The 24,820-nt window shown below is 51.1% G+C and overlaps 1 protein-coding gene across 1 annotated transcript in view; it reads left to right on the top strand.

Moving 5' to 3' along the window:
- Positions 1-24,820, top strand: part of LOC139424172 (voltage-dependent T-type calcium channel subunit alpha-1H-like) — a 138,395-nt gene that overhangs the window by 34,431 nt on the left and 79,144 nt on the right. The window contains exons 7-8 of the mRNA XM_071175856.1: positions 142-228; positions 3,033-3,184. Coding sequence (XP_071031957.1) covers positions 142-228; positions 3,033-3,184 — 239 coding nt within the window. The remainder of the gene's footprint in view (positions 1-141; positions 229-3,032; positions 3,185-24,820) is intronic.

Raw genomic sequence — 24,820 nt, 5'->3', positions numbered from 1 at the left:
TTATTACTGCTATTATTATTATATTATAATTATAATTATTACAATTATTATTACTAAGATCTTCAAATAACCCTACACCCTAACCCCTGCACCCTACACCCTAACCCCTACACCCTAACCCCTGCACCCTACTCCTTCTAGGTGGTGAGCAGTAGATACTTCAACAGAGGGATCATGATCTCCATCCTCATCAACACTCTCAGTATGGGGATAGAGTTCCACAAACAGGTACAGAAGAGGAGAGGAGAGAGGGGGGGGGGGGGGGGGGGATCATGATCTCCATCCTCATCAACACTCTCAGTATGGGGATAGAGTTCCACCAACAGGTACAGAGGAGGAGAGGAGAGGGGAGGGAGGGGGGAGGGGAGGGGAGGGATCATGATCTCCATCCTCATCAATACTCTCAGTATGGGGATAGAGTTCCACCAACAGGTACAGGGGAGGGGAGGAGAGGGGAGGGAGGTAGGGGGAGGGGTGAGGGGAGGGGAGCGAGGGGGAGTGAGGGGGAGGGGAGGGGAGGTGTGTGTGTGTGTGTGTGTGTGTGTGTGTGTGTGTGTGTGTGTGTGTGTGTGTGTGTGTGTGTGTGTGTGTGTGTGTGTGTGTGTGTGTGTGTGGTTTTGTGTGTTTAATCAAAACTTGGGTAATCATGTGATGTTTATGGACGGATTATCAAGCTCCAAATCAACACCCTGATGAGGCTATCGCAGTGTGTGTGTGTGTGTGTGTGTGTGTGTGTGTGTGGTTTTGTGTGTTTAATCAAAACTTGGGTAATCATGTGATGTTTATGGACGGATTATCAAGCTCCAAATCAACACCCTGATGAGGCTATCGCAGAGTGTGTTTTCTGTGTGTGTGTGTGTGTGTGTGTGTGTGTGTGTGTGTTCTCAATATGTGAGCATGTGTGTGGGGTTACAGGGCTTGAGGTGTTAATTAAAGTGTAGATCTCAGTGTGAGAGGAGGGGATAGATTGTGTGTGTGTGTGTGTGTGTGTGTGTGAAGAAATTAAGAAAAAGTTAATAATGATGTTTCCATGATGGTTCTGACCTCAGCTGACCCTACTGACGATAGAATTACAACCAGACTAGAACCGGAATCTTCATCACCTACTGACCCTACTGACGATAGAATTACAACCAGTCTAGAACCCAAATCCTCATCACCAACTGACCCTACTGACGAAATAATTACAACCAGACTAGAACCGGAATCCTCATCACCTACTGACCCTACTGACGATAGAATTACAACCAGTCTAGAACCGGAATCCTCATCACCAACTGACCCTACTGACGATAGAATTACAACCAGACTAGAACTGGAATCCTCATCACCTACTGACCCTACTGACGATAGAATTACAACCAGTCTAGAACCGGAATCCTCATCACCAACTGACCCTACTGACGATAGAATTACAACCAGACTAGAACCGGAATCCTCATCACCTACTGACCCTACTGACGATAGAATTACAACCAGACTAGAACCGGAATCCTCATCACCTACTGACCCTACTGATGATAGAATTACAACCAGTCTAGAACCCAAATCCTCATCACCTACTGACCCTACTGACAATAGAATTACAACTAGTCTAGAACCCAAATCCTCATCACCAACTGACCCTGTAGAATTACAACTAGACTAGAACCCAAATCCTCATCACCTACTGACCCTACTGACGATAGAATTACAACTAGTCTAGAACCCAAATCCTCATCACCTACTTACCCTACTGACGATAGAATTACAACTAGTCTGGAACCGGAATCCTCATCACCAACTGACCCTTCTGACGATAGAATTACAACTAGCCTAGAACCGGAATCCTCATCACCAACTGACCCTTCTGACGATAGAATTACAACTAGCCTAGAACCCAAATCCTCATCACCAACTGACCCTACTGATGATAGAATTACAACTAGTCTAGAACCGGAATCCTCATCACCAACTGACCCTACTGACTGTAGAATTACACCTAGCCTAGAACCCAAATCCTCATCACCAACTGACCCTACTGACGATAGAATTACAACTAGTCTAGAACCCAAATCTTCATCACCTACTGACACTACTGACGATAGAATTACAACTAGTCTAGAACCCAAATCCTCATCACCAACTGACCCTGTAGAATTACAACTAGACTAGAACCCAAATCCTCATCACCAACTGACCCTACTGACGATAGAATTGCAACTAGTCTAGAACCAAAATCCTCATCACCTACTGACCCTACTAACTGTAGAATTACAACTAGTCTAGAACCAAAATCCTCATCACCTACTGACCCTACTGATGATAGAATTACAACTAGAACCCAAATCCTCATCACCTAATGACCCTACTGACGATAAAATTTCAACTAGTCTAGCACCAAAATCCTCATCACCAACTGACCCTACTGACGATGGAATTACAACTAGTCTAGAACCGAAATCGTCATCACCTACTGACCCTACTGACTGTAGAATTACAACTAGCCTAGAACCCAAAACTATAACCCAGACACAGCATACTGTCCCCTACTGTCCACTCTACAGTACTACTATAACCCAGACACAGTATACTGTCCCCTACTGTCCCCTACTGGCCACACTACAGTACTACTATAACCCAGACACAGCATACTGTCCACTACTGGCCACACTACAGTACTACTATAACCCAGACACAGTATACTGTCTCCTACTGTCCCCTACTGGCCACACTACAGTACTACTATAACCCAGACACAGCATACTGCCCCCTACTGTCCACACGACAGGAGTACTATAACCCAGACACAGTATACTGTCCCCTACTGGCACACTACAGCACTACTATAACCCAGACACAGCATACTGTCCCCTACTTGCCTCTACTGTCCCCACTATAGTACTACTATAACCCAGACACAGCATATTGTCCCCTACTGTCCCCTACTGGCCACACTACAGTACTACTTCCTACTTCCGTCTTCTCTGATATCCTAGAGATCAGTAATCTAGTGTTCACCAGTCTCTTCTCTCGCTCTCCCTCCCCCCTAGCCCCAGGAGCTGACTGACATCCTAGAGATCAGTAATCTAGTGTTCACCAGTCTCTTCAGTCTGGAGATGCTGCTGAAGCTGCTGGCCTTCGGACTCTTCGGCTATATCAAGAACCCGTACAACGGCTTTGACAGCGTCATCGTCATCATCAGGTGTGTGTCTGTGTTTCCATGAAATATTTTAATGTATCATGCACCAAACCTTTTCCAAGAGTTAATGTTATAATGCTATAACTTGCTGCTTGATGATAAACTAGCTGTAACTTTCTGCTCGATGCTAAGCTAGCTATAACTTTCTGCCTGATTCTAAGCTAGCTATAACTTGCTGCTCGATGCTAAGCTAGCTATAACTTTCTGCCTGATTCTAAGATAGCTATAACTTTCTGCCTGATTCTAAGCTAGCTATAACTTTCTGTTCGATTGCTAAGCTAGCTATAACTTTCTGCCTGATTCTAAGCTAGCTATAACTTTCTGCCTGATTCTAAGCTAGCTATAACTTTCTGTTCGATTGCTAAGCTAGCTATAAGTTTCTGCCTGATTCTAAGCTAGCTATAACTTTCTGCCTGATTCTAAGCTAGCTATAACTTTCTGTTCGATTGCTAAGCTAGCTATAAGTTTCTGCCTGATTCTAAGCTAGCTATAACTTTCTGCCTGATTCTAAGCTAGCTATACCTTGCTGCTCGATGCTAACCCGTACGAAAAAATTATATATTGATTTACACTACCGTTCAAAAAATTGGGGTCACTTAGAAATGTCCTTGTTTTTGAAAGAAAAGCAATTTCTTGTCAATTAAAATAGCATCAAATTGATCAGAAATACAGTATGGACATTGTTAATGTTGTAAATGACTATTGTAGCTGAAACAGCTGATTTTAATGGGATATCTACATAGGCGTACAGAGGCCCATTATCAGCAACCATCACTCCTGTGTTCCAATGGGACGTTGTGTTAGTTAATCCAAGATTATCATTTTAAAAGGTTAATTGATTATTAGAAAACCTTTTTGCAATTATGTTAGCACAGCTGAAAACTGTTGTTCTGATTAAAGAAGCAATAAAACTGGCGAACAAAAGAGGCCTTAGCTCTGTATTTGTCTGTGTCTCTTTTCCTCTCCCTCCCTCAAAATGTTTATTTAGTTATGAGTTATACTATGGGAATAAATGTCACCGAATTACAGAAATATCCTCCCATCCTCTATATGTAATTATTGGCGGAGATTCACATTACATTTTGTTTAGTTTTTCATATACTGTTTTCTATATACTGTAGGTGACATGAGTCTCACTAGTGTTGAGTGATGAGCTGTTAAAAGTGGTGTAGGTCTTATTTATTTAAAGAGCATATTGAAGTTAGAAGCAATAGGATTTGAATCAAACGCCTACAACTTGTTTACTCCCGTTTCACACTGCTCTGAGGCGAGCATGGAGACTGGTCCGTTTCACACTGCTCTGAGACGAGCATGGAGACTGGTCCGTTTCACACTGCTCTGAGACGAGCATGGAGACTGGTCCGTTTCACACTGCTCTGAGACGGGCATGGAGACTGGTTCGTTTCACACTGCTCTGAGACGAGCATGGAGACTGGTCCGTTTCACACTGCTCTGAGACGAGCATGGAGACTGGTCCGTTTCACACTGCTCTGAGACGAGCATGGAGACTGGTCCGTTTCACACTGCTCTGAGGCGAGCATGGAGACTGGTCCGTTTCACACTGCTCTGAGACGAGCATGGAGACTGGTCCGTTTCGCACTGCTCTGAGACGAGCATGGAGACTGGTCCGTTTCACACTGCTCTGAGGCGAGCATGGAGACTGGTCCGTTTCACACTGCTCTGAGACGAGCATGGAGACTGGTCCGTTTCACACTGCTCTGAGGCGAGCATGGAGACTGGTCCGTTTCACACTGCTCTGAGGCGAGCATGGAGACTGGTCCGTTTCACACTGCTCTGAGGCGAGCATGGAGACTGGTCCGTTTCACACTGCTCTGAGACGAGCATGGAGACTGGTCCGTTTCACACGAGCATGGAGACTGGTCTGTTTCACACTGCTCTGAGACGAGCATGGAGACTGGTCCGTTTCACACTGCTCTGAGACGAGCATGGAGACTGGTTCGTTTCACACTGCTCTGAGACGAGCATGGAGACTGGTCAGTTTCACACTGCTCTGAGATGAGCATGGAGACTGGTTTGTTTCACACGAGCATGGAGACTGGTCCGTTTCACACTGCTTTGAGACGAGTATGGAGACTGGTCCGTTTCACAGTGCTCTGAGACGAGCATGGAGACTGGTCCGTTTCACCCTGCTCTGAGGCGAGCATGGAGACTGGTCCGTTTCACACTGCTCTGAGGCGAGCATGGAGACTGGTCCGTTTCACACTGCTCTGTGACGAGCATGGAGACTGGTAAGTTTCACACTGCTCTGAGACGAGCACGGAGACTGGTCCGTTTCACACTGCTCTGAGACGAGCATGGAGACCTGTCCGTTTCACACTGCTCTGAGACGAGCATGGAGACTGGTCCGTTTCACACTGCTCTGAGACGAGCATGGAGACTGGTTCGTTTCACACTGCTCTGAGACGAGCATGGAGACTGGTCCGTTTCACACTGTTCTGAGACGAGCATGGAGACTGGTCCGTTTCACACTGCTCTGAGACGAGCATGGAGACTGGTCAGTTTCACACTGCTCTGAGACGAGCACGGAGACTGGTCCGTTTCACACTGCTCTGAGACGAGCATGGAGACCTGTCCGTTTCACACTGCTCTGAGACGAGCATGAAGACTGGTCCGTTTCACACTGCTCTGAGACGAGCATGGAGACTGTTCCGTTTCACACTGCTCTGAGACGAGCATGGAGACTGGTCCGTTTCACACTGCTCTGAGACGAGCATGGAGACTGGTCCGTTTCACACTGCTCTGAGACGAGCATGGAGACTGGTCCGTTTCACACTGCTCTGAGACGAGCTTGGAGACTGGTCCGTTTCACACTGCTCTGAGACGAGCATGGAGACTGGTCCGTTTCACACTACTCTGATACGAGCATGGAGACTGGTCCGTTTCACACTGCTCTGAGACGAGCATGGAGACTGGTCCATTTCACACTGCTCTGAGACAGGCATGGAGACTGGTCCGTTTCACACTGCTCTGTTACGAGCATGGAGACTGGTCCGTTTCACACTGCTCTGAGACGAGCATGGAGACTGGTCCGTTTCACAGTGCTCTGAGACGAGTATGGAGACTGGTCTGTTTCACACTGCTCTGAGACAGGCATGGAGACTGGTCCGTTTCACACTACTCTGAGGCGAGCATGGAGACTGGTCCGTTTCACACTGCTCTGAGACGAGCGTGGAGACTGGTCCGTTTCACACTGCTCTGAGACGAGCGTGGAGACTGGTCCGTTTCACACTACTCTGATACGAGCATGGAGACTGGTCCGTTTCACACTGCTCTGAGACGAGCATGGAGACTGCTCAGTTTCACACTGCTCTAAGACGAGCATGGAGACTGGTCCGTTTCACACTGCTCTGAGACGAGCGTGGAGACTGGTCCGTTTCACACTGCTCTGAGTCAGGCATGGAGACTGGTCCGTTTCACACTGCTCTGAGACGAGCATGGAGACTGGTCCGTTTCACACTGCTCTGAGACGAGCTTGGAGACTGGTCCGTTTCACACTGCTCTGAGACGAGCATGGAGACTGGTCCGTTTCACACTACTCTGATACGAGCATGGAGACTGGTCCGTTTCACACTGCTCTGAGACGAGCATGGAGACTGGTCCGTTTCACACTGCTCTGAGACAGGCATAGAGACTGGTCCGTTTCACACTGCTCTGTTACGAGCATGGAGACTGGTCCGTTTCACACTGCTCTGAGACGAGCATGGAGACTGGTCCGTTTCACAGTGCTCTGAGACGAGCATGGAGACTGCTCAGTTTCACACTGCTCTAAGACGAGCATGGAGACTGGTCCGTTTCACACTGCTCTGAGACGAGCGTGGAGACTGGTCCGTTTCACACTGCTCTGAGTCAGGCATGGAGACTGGTCCGTTTCACACTGCTCTGAGACGAGCATGGAGACTGGTCCATTTCACACTGCTCTGAGACGAGCATGGAGACTGGTCCGTTTCACACTGCTCTGAGACGAGCATGGAGACTGGTCCGTTTCACACTGCTCTGAGGCGAGCATGGAGACTGGTCCGTTTCACACTGCTCTGAGGCGAGCATGGAGACTGGTCCGTTTCACACTGCTCTGAGACGAGCATGGAGACTGGTCCGTTTCACACGAGCATGGAGACTGGTCTGTTTCACACGAGCATGGAGACTGGTCCGTTTCACACTGCTCTGAGACGAGTATGGAGACTGGTCCGTTTCACAGTGCTCTGAGACGAGCATGGAGACTGGTCCGTTTCACCCTGCTCTGAGGCGAGCATGGAGACTGGTCCGTTTCACACTGCTCTGAGGCGAGCATGGAGACTGGTCCGTTTCACACTGCTCTGTGACGAGCATGGAGACTGGTCAGTTTCACACTGCTCTGAGACGAGCACGGAGACTGGTCCGTTTCACACTGCTCTGAGACGAGCATGGAGACCTGTCCGTTTCACACTGCTCTGAGACGAGCATGGAGACTGGTCCGTTTCACACTGCTCTGAGACGAGCATGGAGACTGGTTCGTTTCACACTGCTCTGAGACGAGCATGGAGACTGGTCCGTTTCACACTGCTCTGAGACGAGCATGGAGACTGGTCAGTTTCACACTGCTCTGAGACGAGCACGGAGACTGGTCCGTTTCACACTGCTCTGAGACGAGCATGGAGACCTGTCCGTTTCACACTGCTCTGAGACGAGCATGAAGACTGGTCCGTTTCACACTGCTCTGTTACGAGCATGGAGACTGGTCCGTTTCACACTGCTCTGAGACGAGCATGGAGACTGGTCCGTTTCACATTGCTCTGAGACGAGCATGGAGACTGGTCCGTTTCACACTGCTCTGAGACGAGTATGGAGACTGGTCCGTTTCACACTGCTCTGAGACGAGCATGGAGACTGGTCCGTTTCACACTGCTCTGAGACGAGCATGGAGACTGGTCCGTTTCACACTGCTCTGAGACGAGCTTGGAGACTGGTCCGTTTCACACTGCTCTGAGACGAGCATGGAGACTGGTCCGTTTCACACTACTCTGATATGAGCATGGAGATTGGTCCGTTTCACACTGCTCTGAGACGAGCATGGAGACTGGTCCGTTTCACACTGCTCTGAGACAGGCATAGAGACTGGTCCGTTTCACACTGCTCTGTTACGAGCATGGAGACTGGTCCGTTTCACACTGCTCTGAGACGAGCATGGAGACTGGTCCGTTTCACAGTGCTCTGAGACGAGTATGGAGACTGGTCTGTTTCACACTGCTCTGAGACAGGCATGGAGACTGGTCCGTTTCACACTACTCTGATGCGAGCATGGAGACTGGTCCGTTTCACACTGCTCTGAGACGAGCGTGGAGACTGGTCCGTTTCACACTGCTCTGAGACGAGCGTGGAGACTGGTCCGTTTCACACTACTCTGATACGAGCATGGAGACTGGTCCGTTTCACACTGCTCTGAGACGAGCATGGAGACTGCTCAGTTTCACACTGCTCTAAGACGAGCATGGAGACTGGTCCGTTTCACACTGCTCTGAGACGAGCGTGGAGACTGGTCCGTTTCACACTGCTCTGAGTCAGGCATGGAGACTGGTCCGTTTCACACTGCTCTGAGACGAGCATGGAGACTGGTCCATTTCACACTGCTCTGAGACGAGCATGGAGACTGGTCCGTTTCACACTGCTCTGAGACGAGCATGGAGACTGGTCCGTTTCACACTGCTCTGAGGCGAGCATGGAGACTGGTCCGTTTCACACTGCTCTGAGGCGAGCATGGAGACTGGTCCGTTTCACACTGCTCTGAGACGAGCATGGAGACTGGTCCGTTTCACACGAGCATGGAGACTGGTCTATTTCACACGAGCATGGAGACTGGTCCGTTTCACACTGCTCTGAGACGAGTATGGAGACTGGTCCGTTTCACAGTGCTCTGAGACGAGCATGGAGACTGGTCCGTTTCACCCTGCTCTGAGGCGAGCATGGAGACTGGTCCGTTTCACACTGCTCTGAGGCGAGCATGGAGACTGGTCCGTTTCACACTGCTCTGTGACGAGCATGGAGACTGGTCAGTTTCACACTGCTCTGAGACGAGCACGGAGACTGGTCCGTTTCACACTGCTCTGAGACGAGCATGGAGACCTGTCCGTTTCACACTGCTCTGAGACGAGCATGGAGACTGGTCCGTTTCACACTGCTCTGAGACGAGCATGGAGACTGGTTCGTTTCACACTGCTCTGAGACGAGCATGGAGACTGGTCCGTTTCACACTGTTCTGAGACGAGCATGGAGACTGGTCCGTTTCACACTGCTCTGAGACGAGCATGGAGACTGGTCAGTTTCACACTGCTCTGAGACGAGCACGGAGACTGGTCCGTTTCACACTGCTCTGAGACGAGCATGGAGACCTGTCCGTTTCACACTGCTCTGAGACGAGCATGAAGACTGGTCCGTTTCACACTGCTCTGAGACGAGCATGGAGACTGGTCCGTTTCACACTGCTCTGAGACGAGCATGGAGACTGGTCCGTTTCACACTGCTCTGAGACGAGCATGGACACTGGTCCGTTTCACATTGCTCTGAGACGAGCATGGAGACTGGTCCGTTTCACACTGCTCTGAGACGAGTATGGAGACTGGTCCGTTTCACACTGCTCTGAGACGAGCATGGAGACTGGTCCGTTTCACACTGCTCTGAGACGAGCATGGAGACTGGTCCGTTTCACACTGCTCTGAGACGAGCTTGGAGACTGGTCCGTTTCACACTGCTCTGAGACGAGCATGGAGACTGGTCTGTTTCACACTGCTCTGAGACGAGCATGGAGACTGGTCCGTTTCACACTGCTCTGAGACAGGCATAGAGACTGGTCCGTTTCACACTGCTCTGTTACGAGCATGGAGACTGGTCCGTTTCACACTGCTCTGAGACGAGCATGGAGACTGGTCCGTTTCACAGTGCTCTGAGACGAGTATGGAGACTGGTCTGTTTCACACTGCTCTGAGACAGGCATGGAGACTGGTCCGTTTCACACTACTCTGAGGCGAGCATGGAGACTGGTCCGTTTCACACTGCTCTGAGACGAGCGTGGAGACTGGTCCGTTTCACACTGCTCTGAGACGAGCGTGGAGACTGGTCCGTTTCACACTACTCTGATACGAGCATGGAGACTGGTCCGTTTCACACTGCTCTGAGACGAGCATGGAGACTGCTCAGTTTCACACTGCTCTAAGACGAGCATGGAGACTGGTCCGTTTCACACTGCTCTGAGACGAGCGTGGAGACTGGTCCGTTTCACACTGCTCTGAGTCAGGCATGGAGACTGGTCCGTTTCACACTGCTCTGAGACGAGCATGGAGACTGGTCCATTTCACACTGCTCTGAGACGAGCATGGAGACTGGTCCGTTTCACACTGCTCTGAGACAGGCATGGAGACTGGTCCGTTTCACACTGCTCTGAGACGAGCATGGAGACTGGTCCACTTCACACTGCTCTGAGACGAGCATGGAGACTGGTCCGTTTCACACTGCTCTGAGACAGGCATGGAGACTGGTCCGTTTCACACTACTCTGAGACGAGCATGGAGACTGGTCCGTTTCACACTGCTCTGAGACGAGCATGGAGATTGGTCCGTTTCACACTGCTCTGAGACGAGCGTGGAGACTGGTCCGTTTCACACTGCTCTGAGACAGGCATGGAGACTGCTTTTCAAAGATGCCCTCTGATGTTCAAACTAGCACTAACTAGCATTGATGGTACCAGTGGTTCATACTTAAATAACCATATATATATATATATAGAATTCTGCAGTAGTAAGACTTTTAAAGCAGGAACCACTGTATGTGGATACTGCTGCGGTACAGTTGGTCAATTGTAAGTGCTAATGTGAAGTGGAAATGACTCGAAGCAACGACTCAGCCTCGAACAGGACCACCGACTGCTGAAGCGTGTAACGCGTAAAGATCATCTGTCCTCGTTTGCAACACCCTGGAAGTGACGGCAGCACAAGAACTGTTCGTCGGGAGCTTCATGAAATGGATTTCCGTGGCCAAGCAGCTTCACCCAAGCCTAAGATCACCATTCACAATGCCAAGCATAGACTGGAGTGGTGTAAAGCTCGCCACCATTGGACTCTGGAGCAGTGGAAACGTATTCTCTGGAGTGATGAATCACTCTTCACAATCTGGCAGTCTGGCGGACAAATCTGGGTTTGGCAGATACCAGGAGAACGCTACCTGCCCCAATGCATAGTGCCAACTGTAAAGTTTGGTGGATGATGAATAATGGTCCGGGGCTGTTTTTCATGGTTCGGTCAAGGCACCAGACAATGACATTCTAGACGATTCTGTGCTTGCAACAGTTTGGGGAAGGCCCTTTCCTGTTTCAGCATGACAAATTATACAAACAAAAACATACACTCAACAAAAATATGATTTTACTGAGTTACAGTTCATATGAGTTCATATCAGTCAGTTGAAATAAATTAATGAGGATTTCACATGACTGGGAATACAGATATGCATCTGTTGTCACAGATAACATTTTTAAAAAGGAAGGGGGCGTGGATCAGAAAAGCAGTCAGTATCTGGTGTGACCACCATTTGCCTCATGCAGCGCAACACATCTCCTTCACATAGAGTTGATCAGGCTGTTGATTGTGGCCTTTGGAATGTTGTCTCACTCCTCTTCAATGGCTGTGCGAAGTTTCTGGAAATTGGCAAGAAATGGAAATCGCTGTCGTACAAGTCGATCCGGAGCATCCTAAACATGCTCACTAGGTGACATGTCTGATGAGTATGCAGGGCGTGAAAGAACTGGGACATTTTCAGCTTGCAGGAATTGTATACAGATCCTTGCGACATGAGGCTGTGCATTATCATGCTGAAACAGGTGGTGATGGCGGCGGATGAAAGGCACGACAATCAAACAACAAACCTTAGGATCTCGTCACGGTATATCTGTGCATTCAAATTGCCAATGATAAAATGTAATAGTGTTCGTTGTCCACAGCTTAGGCCTGCCCATACCGTAGCCACCACCGACAACCATCATAACGTTGACATCAGCAAACCTCTTGGCCAAACGACGCCATACTCAAACAGTTCTTCCATGGTATGCCAGGAGGGAAACATAGGAGGATGATTACTACTACTATTATTATTATTATGTTTTGCTATAAATAATCTAGCTAGCTAATTTAGCAAGCTAGCCAGTTCTATCAGAGACACCCAACCCTCACTAAAGCTAGCTAACTGGTCCGTTTCACACTGCTCTGAGACAGGCATAGAGACTGGTCCGTTTCACACTGCTCTGTTACGAGCATGGAGACTGGTCCGTTTCACACTGCTCTGAGACGAGCATGGAGACTGGTCAGTTTCACACTGCTCTGAGACGAGCACGGAGACTGGTCCGTTTCACACTGCTCTGAGACGAGCATGGAGACCTGTCCGTTTCACACTGCTCTGAGACGAGCATGAAGACTGGTCCGTTTCACACTGCTCTGTTACGAGCATGGAGACTGGTCCGTTTCACACTGCTCTGAGACGAGCATGGAGACTGGTCCGTTTCACATTGCTCTGAGACGAGCATGGAGACTGGTCCGTTTCACACTGCTCTGAGACGAGTATGGAGACTGGTCCGTTTCACACTGCTCTGAGACGAGCATGGAGACTGGTCCGTTTCACACTGCTCTGAGACGAGCATGGAGACTGGTCCGTTTCACACTGCTCTGAGACGAGCTTGGAGACTGGTCCGTTTCACACTGCTCTGAGACGAGCATGGAGACTGGTCCGTTTCACACTACTCTGATACGAGCATGGAGACTGGTCCGTTTCACACTGCTCTGAGACGAGCATGGAGACTGGTCCGTTTCACACTGCTCTGAGACGAGCGTGGAGACTGGTCCGTTTCACACTACTCTGATACGAGCATGGAGACTGGTCCGTTTCACACTGCTCTGAGACGAGCATGGAGACTGCTCAGTTTCACACTGCTCTAAGACGAGCATGGAGACTGGTCCGTTTCACACTGCTCTGAGACGAGCGTGGAGACTGGTCCGTTTCACACTGCTCTGAGTCAGGCATGGAGACTGGTCCGTTTCACACTGCTCTGAGACGAGCATGGAGACTGGTCCATTTCACACTGCTCTGAGACGAGCATGGAGACTGGTCCGTTTCACACTGCTCTGAGACGAGCATGGAGACTGGTCCGTTTCACACTGCTCTGAGGCGAGCATGGAGACTGGTCCGTTTCACACTGCTCTGAGGCGAGCATGGAGACTGGTCCGTTTCACACTGCTCTGAGACGAGCATGGAGACTGGTCCGTTTCACACGAGCATGGAGACTGGTCTATTTCACACGAGCATGGAGACTGGTCCGTTTCACACTGCTCTGAGACGAGTATGGAGACTGGTCCGTTTCACAGTGCTCTGAGACGAGCATGGAGACTGGTCCGTTTCACCCTGCTCTGAGGCGAGCATGGAGACTGGTCCGTTTCACACTGCTCTGAGGCGAGCATGGAGACTGGTCCGTTTCACACTGCTCTGTGACGAGCATGGAGACTGGTCAGTTTCACACTGCTCTGAGACGAGCACGGAGACTGGTCCGTTTCACACTGCTCTGAGACGAGCATGGAGACCTGTCCGTTTCACACTGCTCTGAGACGAGCATGGAGACTGGTCCGTTTCACACTGCTCTGAGACGAGCATGGAGACTGGTTCGTTTCACACTGCTCTGAGACGAGCATGGAGACTGGTCCGTTTCACACTGTTCTGAGACGAGCATGGAGACTGGTCCGTTTCACACTGCTCTGAGACGAGCATGGAGACTGGTCAGTTTCACACTGCTCTGAGACGAGCACGGAGACTGGTCCGTTTCACACTGCTCTGAGACGAGCATGGAGACCTGTCCGTTTCACACTGCTCTGAGACGAGCATGAAGACTGGTCCGTTTCACACTGCTCTGAGACGAGCATGGAGACTGGTCCGTTTCACACTGCTCTGAGACGAGCATGGAGACTGGTCCGTTTCACACTGCTCTGAGACGAGCATGGACACTGGTCCGTTTCACATTGCTCTGAGACGAGCATGGAGACTGGTCCGTTTCACACTGCTCTGAGACGAGTATGGAGACTGGTCCGTTTCACACTGCTCTGAGACGAGCATGGAGACTGGTCCGTTTCACACTGCTCTGAGACGAGCATGGAGACTGGTCCGTTTCACACTGCTCTGAGACGAGCTTGGAGACTGGTCCGTTTCACACTGCTCTGAGACGAGCATGGAGACTGGTCTGTTTCACACTGCTCTGAGACGAGCATGGAGACTGGTCCGTTTCACACTGCTCTGAGACAGGCATAGAGACTGGTCCGTTTCACACTGCTCTGTTACGAGCATGGAGACTGGTCCGTTTCACACTGCTCTGAGACGAGCATGGAGACTGGTCCGTTTCACAGTGCTCTGAGACGAGTATGGAGACTGGTCTGTTTCACACTGCTCTGAGACAGGCATGGAGACTGGTCCGTTTCACACTACTCTGAGGCGAGCATGGAGACTGGTCCGTTTCACACTGCTCTGAGACGAGCGTGGAGACTGGTCCGTTTCACACTGCTCTGAGACGAGCGTGGAGACTGGTCCGTTTCACACTACTCTGATACGAGCATGGAGACTGGTCCGTTTCACACTGCTCTGAGACGAGCATGGAGACTGCTCAGTTTCACACTGCTCTAAGACGAGCATGGAGACTGGTCCGTTTCACACTGCTCTGAGACGAGCGTGGAGACTGGTCCGTTTCACACTGCTCTGAGTCAGGCATGGAGACTGGTCCGTTTCACACTGCTCTGAGACGAGCATGGAGACTGGTCCATTTCACACTGCTCTGAGACGAGCATGGAGACTGGTCCGTTTCACACTGCTCTGAGACAGGCATGGAGACTGGTCCGTTTCACACTGCTCTGAGACGAGCATGGAGACTGGTCCACTTCACACTGCTCTGAGACGAGCATGGAGACTGGTCCGTTTCACACTGCTCTGAGACAGGCATGGAGACTGGTCCGTTTCACACTACTCTGAGACGAGCATGGAGACTGGTCCGTTTCACACTGCTCTGAGACGAGCATGGAGATTGGTCCGTTTCACACTGCTCTGAGACGAGCGTGGAGACTGGTCCGTTTCACACTGCTCTGAGACAGGCATGGAGACTGCTTTTCAAAGATGCCCTCTGATGTTCAAACTAGCACTAACTAGCATTGATGGTACCAGTGGTTCATACTTAAATAACCATATATATATATATATAGAATTCTGCAGTAGTAAGACTTTTAAAGCAGGAACCACTGTATGTGGATACTGCTGCGGTACAGTTGGTCAATTGTAAGTGCTAATGTGAAGTGGAAATGACTCGAAGCAACGACTCAGCCTCGAACAGGACCACCGACTGCTGAAGCGTGTAACGCGTAAAGATCATCTGTCCTCGTTTGCAACACCCTGGAAGTGACGGCAGCACAAGAACTGTTCGTCGGGAGCTTCATGAAATGGATTTCCGTGGCCAAGCAGCTTCACCCAAGCCTAAGATCACCATTCACAATGCCAAGCATAGACTGGAGTGGTGTAAAGCTCGCCACCATTGGACTCTGGAGCAGTGGAAACGTATTCTCTGGAGTGATGAATCACTCTTCACAATCTGGCAGTCTGGCGGACAAATCTGGGTTTGGCAGATACCAGGAGAACGCTACCTGCCCCAATGCATAGTGCCAACTGTAAAGTTTGGTGGATGATGAATAATGGTCCGGGGCTGTTTTTCATGGTTCGGTCAAGGCACCAGACAATGACATTCTAGACGATTCTGTGCTTGCAACAGTTTGGGGAAGGCCCTTTCCTGTTTCAGCATGACAAATTATACAAACAAAAACATACACTCAACAAAAATATGATTTTACTGAGTTACAGTTCATATGAGTTCATATCAGTCAGTTGAAATAAATTAATGAGGATTTCACATGACTGGGAATACAGATATGCATCTGTTGTCACAGATAACATTTTTAAAAAGGAAGGGGGCGTGGATCAGAAAAGCAGTCAGTATCTGGTGTGACCACCATTTGCCTCATGCAGCGCAACACATCTCCTTCACATAGAGTTGATCAGGCTGTTGATTGTGGCCTTTGGAATGTTGTCTCACTCCTCTTCAATGGCTGTGCGAAGTTTCTGGAAATTGGCAAGAAATGGAAATCGCTGTCGTACAAGTCGATCCGGAGCATCCTAAACATGCTCACTAGGTGACATGTCTGATGAGTATGCAGGGCGTGAAAGAACTGGGACATTTTCAGCTTGCAGGAATTGTATACAGATCCTTGCGACATGAGGCTGTGCATTATCATGCTGAAACAGGTGGTGATGGCGGCGGATGAAAGGCACGACAATCAAACAACAAACCTTAGGATCTCGTCACGGTATATCTGTGCATTCAAATTGCCAATGATAAAATGTAATAGTGTTCGTTGTCCACAGCTTAGGCCTGCCCATACCGTAGCCACCACCGACAACCATCATAACGTTGACATCAGCAAACCTCTTGGCCAAACGACGCCATACTCAAACAGTTCTTCCATGGTATGCCAGGAGGGAAACATAGGAGGATGATTACTACTACTATTATTATTATTATGTTTTGCTATAAATAATCTAGCTAGCTAATTTAGCAAGCTAGCCAGTTCTATCAGAGACACCCAACCCTCACTAAAGCTAGCTAACTGGTCCGTTTCACACTGCTCTGAGACAGGCATAGAGACTGGTCCGTTTCACACTGCTCTGTTACGAGCATGGAGACTGGTCCGTTTCACACTGCTCTGAGACGAGCATGGAGACTGGTCAGTTTCACACTGCTCTGAGACGAGCACGGAGACTGGTCCGTTTCACACTGCTCTGAGACGAGCATGGAGACCTGTCCGTTTCACACTGCTCTGAGACGAGCATGAAGACTGGTCCGTTTCACACTGCTCTGTTACGAGCATGGAGACTGGTCCGTTTCACACTGCTCTGAGACGAGCATGGAGACTGGTCCGTTTCACATTGCTCTGAGACGAGCATGGAGACTGGTCCGTTTCACACTGCTCTGAGACGAGTATGGAGACTGGTCCGTTTCACACTGCTCTGAGACGAGCATGGAGACTGGTCCGTTTCACACTGCTCTGAGACGAGCATGGAGACTGGTCCGTTTCACACTGCTCTGAGACGAGCTTGGAGACTGGTCCGTTTCACACTGCTCTGAGACGAGCATGGAGACTGGTCCGTTTCACACTACTCTGATACGAGCATGGAGACTGGTCCGTTTCACACTGCTCTGAGACGAGCATGGAGACTGGTCCGTTTCACACTGCTCTGAGACAGGCATAGAGACTGGTCCGTTTCACACTGCTCTGTTACGAGCATGGAGACTGGTCCGTTTCACACTGCTCTGAGACGAGCATGGAGACTGGTCCGTTTCACAGTGCTCTGAGACGAGCATGGAGACTGCTCAGTTTCACACTGCTCTAAGACGAGCATGGAGACTGGTCCGTTTCACACTGCTCTGAGACGAGCGTGGAGACTGGTCCGTTTCACACTGCTCTGAGTCAGGCATGGAGACTGGTCCGTTTCACACTGCTCTGAGACGAGCATGGAGACTGGTCCATTTCACACTGCTCTGAGACGAGCATGGAGACTGGTCCGTTTCACACTGCTCTGAGACGAGCATGGAGACTGGTCCGTTTCACACTGCTCTGAGGCGAGCATGGAGACTGGTCCGTTTCACACTGCTCTGAGGCGAGCATGGAGACTGGTCCGTTTCACACTGCTCTGAGACGAGCATGGAGACTGGTCCGTTTCACACGAGCATGGAGACTGGTCTGTTTCACACGAGCATGGAGACTGGTCCGTTTCACACTGCTCTGAGACGAGTATGGAGACTGGTCCGTTTCACAGTGCTCTGAGACGAGCATGGAGACTGGTCCGTTTCACCCTGCTCTGAGGCGAGCATGGAGACTGGTCCGTTTCACACTGCTCTGAGGCGAGCATGGAGACTGGTCCGTTTCACACTGCTCTGAGACGAGCATGGAGACTGGTCCGTTTCACACTGCTCTGAGACGAGCATGGAGACTGGTCCGTTTCACACTGCTCTGAGACGAGCTTGGAGACTGGTCCGTTTCACACTGCTCTGAGACGAGCATGGAGACTGGTCCGTTTCACACTACTCTGATACGAGCATGGAGACTGGTCCGTTTCACACTGCTCTGAGACGAGCATGGAGACTGGTCCATTTCACACTGCTCTGAGACAGGCATAGAGACTGGTCCGTTTCACACTGCTCTGTTACGAGCATGGAGACTGGTCCGTTTCACACTGCTCTGAGACGAGCATGGAGACTGGTCCGTTTCACAGTGCTCTGAGACGAGTATGGAGACTGGTCTGTTTCACACTGCTCTGAGACAGGCATGGAGACTGGTCCGTTTCACACTACTCTGAGGCGAGCATGGAGACTGGTCCGTTTCACACTGCTCTGAGACGAGCGTGGAGACTGGTCCGTTTCACACTGCTCTGAGACGAGCGTGGAGACTGGTCCGTTTCACACTACTCTGATACGAGCATGGAGACTGGTCCGTTTCACACTGCTCTGAGACGAGCATGGAGACTGCTCAGTTTCACACTGCTCTAAGACGAGCATGGAGACTGGTCCGTTTCACACTGCTCTGAGACGAGCGTGGAGACTGGTCCGTTTCACACTGCTCTGAGTCAGGCATGGAGACTGGTCCGTTTCACACTGCTCTGAGACGAGCATGGAGACTGGTCCATTTCACACTGCTCTGAGACGAGCATGGAGACTGGTCCGTTTCACACTGCTCTGAGACGAGCATGGAGACTGGTCCGTTTCACACTGCTCTGAGGCGAGCATGGAGACTGGTCCGTTTCACACTGCTCTGAGGCGAGCATGGAGACTGGTCCGTTTCACACTGCTCTGAGACGAGCATGGAGACTGGTCCGTTTCACACGAGCATGGAGACTGGTCTGTTTCACACGAGCATGGAGACTGGTCCGTTTCACACTGCTCTGAGACGAGTATGGAGACTGGTCCGTTTCACAGTGCTCTGAGACGAGCATGGAGACTGGTCCGTTTCACCCTGCTCTGAGGCGAGCATGGAGACTGGTCCGTTTCACACTGCTCTGAGGCGAGCATGGAGACTGGTCCGTTTCACACTGCTCTGTGACGAGCATGGAGACTGGTCAGTTTCACACTGCTCTGAGACGAGCACGGAGACTGGTCCGTTTCACACTGCTCTGAGACGAGCATGGAGACCTGTCCGTTTCACACTGCTCTGAGACGAGCATGGAGACTGGTCCGTTTCACACTGCTCTGAGACGAGCATGGAGACTGGTTCGTTTCACACTGCTCTGAGACGAGCATGGAGACTGGTCCGTTTCACACTGTTCTGAGACGAGCATGGAGACTGGTCCGTTTCACACTGCTCTGAGACGAGCATGGAGACTGGTCAGTTTCACACTGCTCTGAGACGAGCACGGAGACTGGTCCGTTTCACACTGCTCTGAGACGAGCATGGAGACCTGTCCGTTTCACACTGCTCTGAGACGAGCATGAAGACTGGTCCGTTTCACACTGCTCTGTTACGAGCATGGAGACTGGTCCGTTTCACACTGCTCTGAGACGAGCATGGAGACTGGTCCGTTTCACATTGCTCTGAGACGAGCATGGAGACTGGTCCGTTTCACACTGCTCTGAGACGAGTATGGAGACTGGTCCGTTTCACACTGCTCTGAGACGAGCATGGAGACTGGTCCGTTTCACACTGCTCTGAGACGAGCATGGAGACTGGTCCGTTTCACACTGCTCTGAGACGAGCTTGGAGACTGGTCCGTTTCACACTGCTCTGAGACGAGCATGGAGACTGGTCCGTTTCACACTACTCTGATACGAGCATGGAGACTGGTCCGTTTCACACTGCTCTGAGACGAGCATGGAGACTGGTCCGTTTCACACTGCTCTGAGACAGGCATAGAGACTGGTCCGTTTCACACTGCTCTGTTACGAGCATGGAGACTGGTCCGTTTCACACTGCTCTGAGACGAGCATGGAGACTGGTCCATTTCACAGTGCTCTGAGACGAGCATGGAGACTGCTCAGTTTCACACTGCTCTAAGACGAGCATGGAGACTGGTCCGTTTCACACTGCTCTGAGACGAGCGTGGAGACTGGTCCGTTTCACACTGCTCTGAGTCAGGCATGGAGACTGGTCCGTTTCACACTGCTCTGAGACGAGCATGGAGACTGGTCCATTTCACACTGCTCTGAGACGAGCATGGAGACTGGTCCGTTTCACACTGCTCTGAGACGAGCATGGAGACTGGTCCGTTTCACACTGCTCTGAGGCGAGCATGGAGACTGGTCCGTTTCACACTGCTCTGAGGCGAGCATGGAGACTGGTCCGTTTCACACTGCTCTGAGACGAGCATGGAGACTGGTCCGTTTCACACGAGCATGGAGACTGGTCTGTTTCACACGAGCATGGAGACTGGTCCGTTTCACACTGCTCTGAGACGAGTATGGAGACTGGTCCGTTTCACAGTGCTCTGAGACGAGCATGGAGACTGGTCCGTTTCACCCTGCTCTGAGGCGAGCATGGAGACTGGTCCGTTTCACACTGCTCTGAGGCGAGCATGGAGACTGGTCCGTTTCACACTGCTCTGTGACGAGCATGGAGACTGGTCAGTTTCACACTGCTCTGAGACGAGCACGGAGACTGGTCCGTTTCACACTGCTCTGAGACGAGCATGGAGACCTGTCCGTTTCACACTGCTCTGAGACGAGCATGGAGACTGGTCCGTTTCACACTGCTCTGAGACGAGCATGGAGACTGGTTCGTTTCACACTGCTCTGAGACGAGCATGGAGACTGGTCCGTTTCACACTGTTCTGAGACGAGCATGGAGACTGGTCCGTTTCACACTGCTCTGAGACGAGCATGGAGACTGGTCAGTTTCACACTGCTCTGAGACGAGCACGGAGACTGGTCCGTTTCACACTGCTCTGAGACGAGCATGGAGACCTGTCCGTTTCACACTGCTCTGAGACGAGCATGAAGACTGGTCCGTTTCACACTGCTCTGTTACGAGCATGGAGACTGGTCCGTTTCACACTGCTCTGAGACGAGCATGGAGACTGGTCCGTTTCACATTGCTCTGAGACGAGCATGGAGACTGGTCCGTTTCACACTGCTCTGAGACGAGTAGGGAGACTGGTCCGTTTCACACTGCTCTGAGACGAGCATGGAGACTGGTCCGTTTCACACTGCTCTGAGACGAGCATGGAGACTGGTCCGTTTCACACTGCTCTGAGACGAGCTTGGAGACTGGTCCGTTTCACACTGCTCTGAGACGAGCATGGAGACTGGTCTGTTTCACACTACTCTGATATGAGCATGGAGACTGGTCCGTTTCACACTGCTCTGAGACGAGCATGGAGACTGGTCCGTTTCACACTGCTCTGAGACAGGCATAGAGACTGGTCCGTTTCACACTGCTCTGTTACGAGCATGGAGACTGGTCCGTTTCACACTGCTCTGAGACGAGCATGGAGACTGGTCCGTTTCACAGTGCTCTGAGACGAGTATGGAGACTGGTCTGTTTCACACTGCTCTGAGACAGGCATGGAGACTGGTCCGTTTCACACTACTCTGATGCGAGCATGGAGACTGGTCCGTTTCACACTGCTCTGAGACGAGCGTGGAGACTGGTCCGTTTCACACTGCTCTGAGACGAGCGTGGAGACTGGTCCGTTTCACACTACTCTGATACGAGCATGGAGACTGGTCCGTTTCACACTGCTCTGAGACGAGCATGGAGACTGGTCAGTTTCACACTGCTCTGAGACGAGCACGGAGACTGGTCCGTTTCACACTGCTCTGAGACGAGCATGGAGACCTGTCCGTTTCACACTGCTCTGAGACGAGCATGAAGACTGGTCCGTTTCACACTGCTCTGTTACGAGCATGGAGACTGGTCCGTTTCACACTGCTCTGAGACGAGCATGGAGACTGGTCCGTTTCACATTGCTCTGAGACGAGCATGGAGACTGGTCCGTTTCACACTGCTCTGAGACGAGTATGGAGACTGGTCCGTTTCACACTGCTCTGAGACGAGCATGGAGACTGGTCCGTTTCACACTGCTCTGAGACGAGCATGGAGACTGGTCCGTTTCACACTGCTCTGAGACGAGCTTGGAGACTGGTCCGTTTCACACTGCTCTGAGACGAGCATGGAGACTGGTCCGTTTCACACTACTCTGATACGAGCATGGAGACTGGTCCGTTTCACACTGCTCTGAGACGAGCATGGAGACTGGTCCGTTTCACACTGCTCTGAGACAGGCATAGAGACTGGTCCGTTTCACACTGCTCTGTTACGAGCATGGAGACTGGTCCGTTTCACACTGCTCTGAGACGAGCATGGAGACTGGTCCATTTCACAGTGCTCTGAGACGAGCATGGAGACTGCTCAGTTTCACACTGCTCTAAGACGAGCATGGAGACTGGTCCGTTTCACACTGCTCTGAGACGAGCGTGGAGACTGGTCCGTTTCACACTGCTCTGAGTCAGGCATGGAGACTGGTCCGTTTCACACTGCTCTGAGACGAGCATGGAGACTGGTCCATTTCACACTGCTCTGAGACGAGCATGGAGACTGGTCCGTTTCACACTGCTCTGAGACGAGCATGGAGACTGGTCCGTTTCACACTGCTCTGAGGCGAGCATGGAGACTGGTCCGTTTCACACTGCTCTGAGGCGAGCATGGAGACTGGTCCGTTTCACACTGCTCTGAGACGAGCATGGAGACTGGTCCGTTTCACACGAGCATGGAGACTGGTCTGTTTCACACGAGCATGGAGACTGGTCCGTTTCACACTGCTCTGAGACGAGTATGGAGACTGGTCCGTTTCACAGTGCTCTGAGACGAGCATGGAGACTGGTCCGTTTCACCCTGCTCTGAGGCGAGCATGGAGACTGGTCCGTTTCACACTGCTCTGAGGCGAGCATGGAGACTGGTCCGTTTCACACTGCTCTGTGACGAGCATGGAGACTGGTCAGTTTCACACTGCTCTGAGACGAGCACGGAGACTGGTCCGTTTCACACTGCTCTGAGACGAGCATGGAGACCTGTCCGTTTCACACTGCTCTGAGACGAGCATGGAGACTGGTCCGTTTCACACTGCTCTGAGACGAGCATGGAGACTGGTTCGTTTCACACTGCTCTGAGACGAGCATGGAGACTGGTCCGTTTCACACTGTTCTGAGACGAGCATGGAGACTGGTCCGTTTCACACTGCTCTGAGACGAGCATGGAGACTGGTCAGTTTCACACTGCTCTGAGACGAGCACGGAGACTGGTCCGTTTCACACTGCTCTGAGACGAGCATGGAGACCTGTCCGTTTCACACTGCTCTGAGACGAGCATGAAGACTGGTCCGTTTCACACTGCTCTGTTACGAGCATGGAGACTGGTCCGTTTCACACTGCTCTGAGACGAGCATGGAGACTGGTCCGTTTCACATTGCTCTGAGACGAGCATGGAGACTGGTCCGTTTCACACTGCTCTGAGACGAGTAGGGAGACTGGTCCGTTTCACACTGCTCTGAGACGAGCATGGAGACTGGTCCGTTTCACACTGCTCTGAGACGAGCATGGAGACTGGTCCGTTTCACACTGCTCTGAGACGAGCTTGGAGACTGGTCCGTTTCACACTGCTCTGAGACGAGCATGGAGACTGGTCTGTTTCACACTACTCTGATATGAGCATGGAGACTGGTCCGTTTCACACTGCTCTGAGACGAGCATGGAGACTGGTCCGTTTCACACTGCTCTGAGACAGGCATAGAGACTGGTCCGTTTCACACTGCTCTGTTACGAGCATGGAGACTGGTCCGTTTCACACTGCTCTGAGACGAGCATGGAGACTGGTCCGTTTCACAGTGCTCTGAGACGAGTATGGAGACTGGTCTGTTTCACACTGCTCTGAGACAGGCATGGAGACTGGTCCGTTTCACACTACTCTGATGCGAGCATGGAGACTGGTCCGTTTCACACTGCTCTGAGACGAGCGTGGAGACTGGTCCGTTTCACACTGCTCTGAGACGAGCGTGGAGACTGGTCCGTTTCACACTACTCTGATACGAGCATGGAGACTGGTCCGTTTCACACTGCTCTGAGACGAGCATGGAGACTGCTCAGTTTCACACTGCTCTAAGACGAGCATGGAGACTGGTCCGTTTCACACTGCTCTGAGACGAGCGTGGAGACTGGTCCGTTTCACACTGCTCTGAGTCAGGCATGGAGACTGGTCCGTTTCACACTGCTCTGAGACGAGCATGGAGACTGGTCCATTTCACACTGCTCTGAGACGAGCATGGAGACTGGTCCGTTTCACACTGCTCTGAGACGAGCATGGAGACTGGTCCGTTTCACACTGCTCTGAGGCGAGCATGGAGACTGGTCCGTTTCACACTGCTCTGAGGCGAGCATGGAGACTGGTCCGTTTCACACTGCTCTGAGACGAGCATGGAGACTGGTCCGTTTCACACGAGCATGGAGACTGGTCTGTTTCACACGAGCATGGAGACTGGTCCGTTTCA

This window comes from Oncorhynchus clarkii, chromosome 13, assembly GCF_045791955.1.
Source record: "Oncorhynchus clarkii lewisi isolate Uvic-CL-2024 chromosome 13, UVic_Ocla_1.0, whole genome shotgun sequence".
NCBI lineage: Eukaryota > Metazoa > Chordata > Actinopteri > Salmoniformes > Salmonidae > Oncorhynchus > Oncorhynchus clarkii.
The sequence above is the reverse complement of the archived record's forward strand: the minus strand, read 5'-3'. Positions and strand labels throughout refer to the sequence as shown.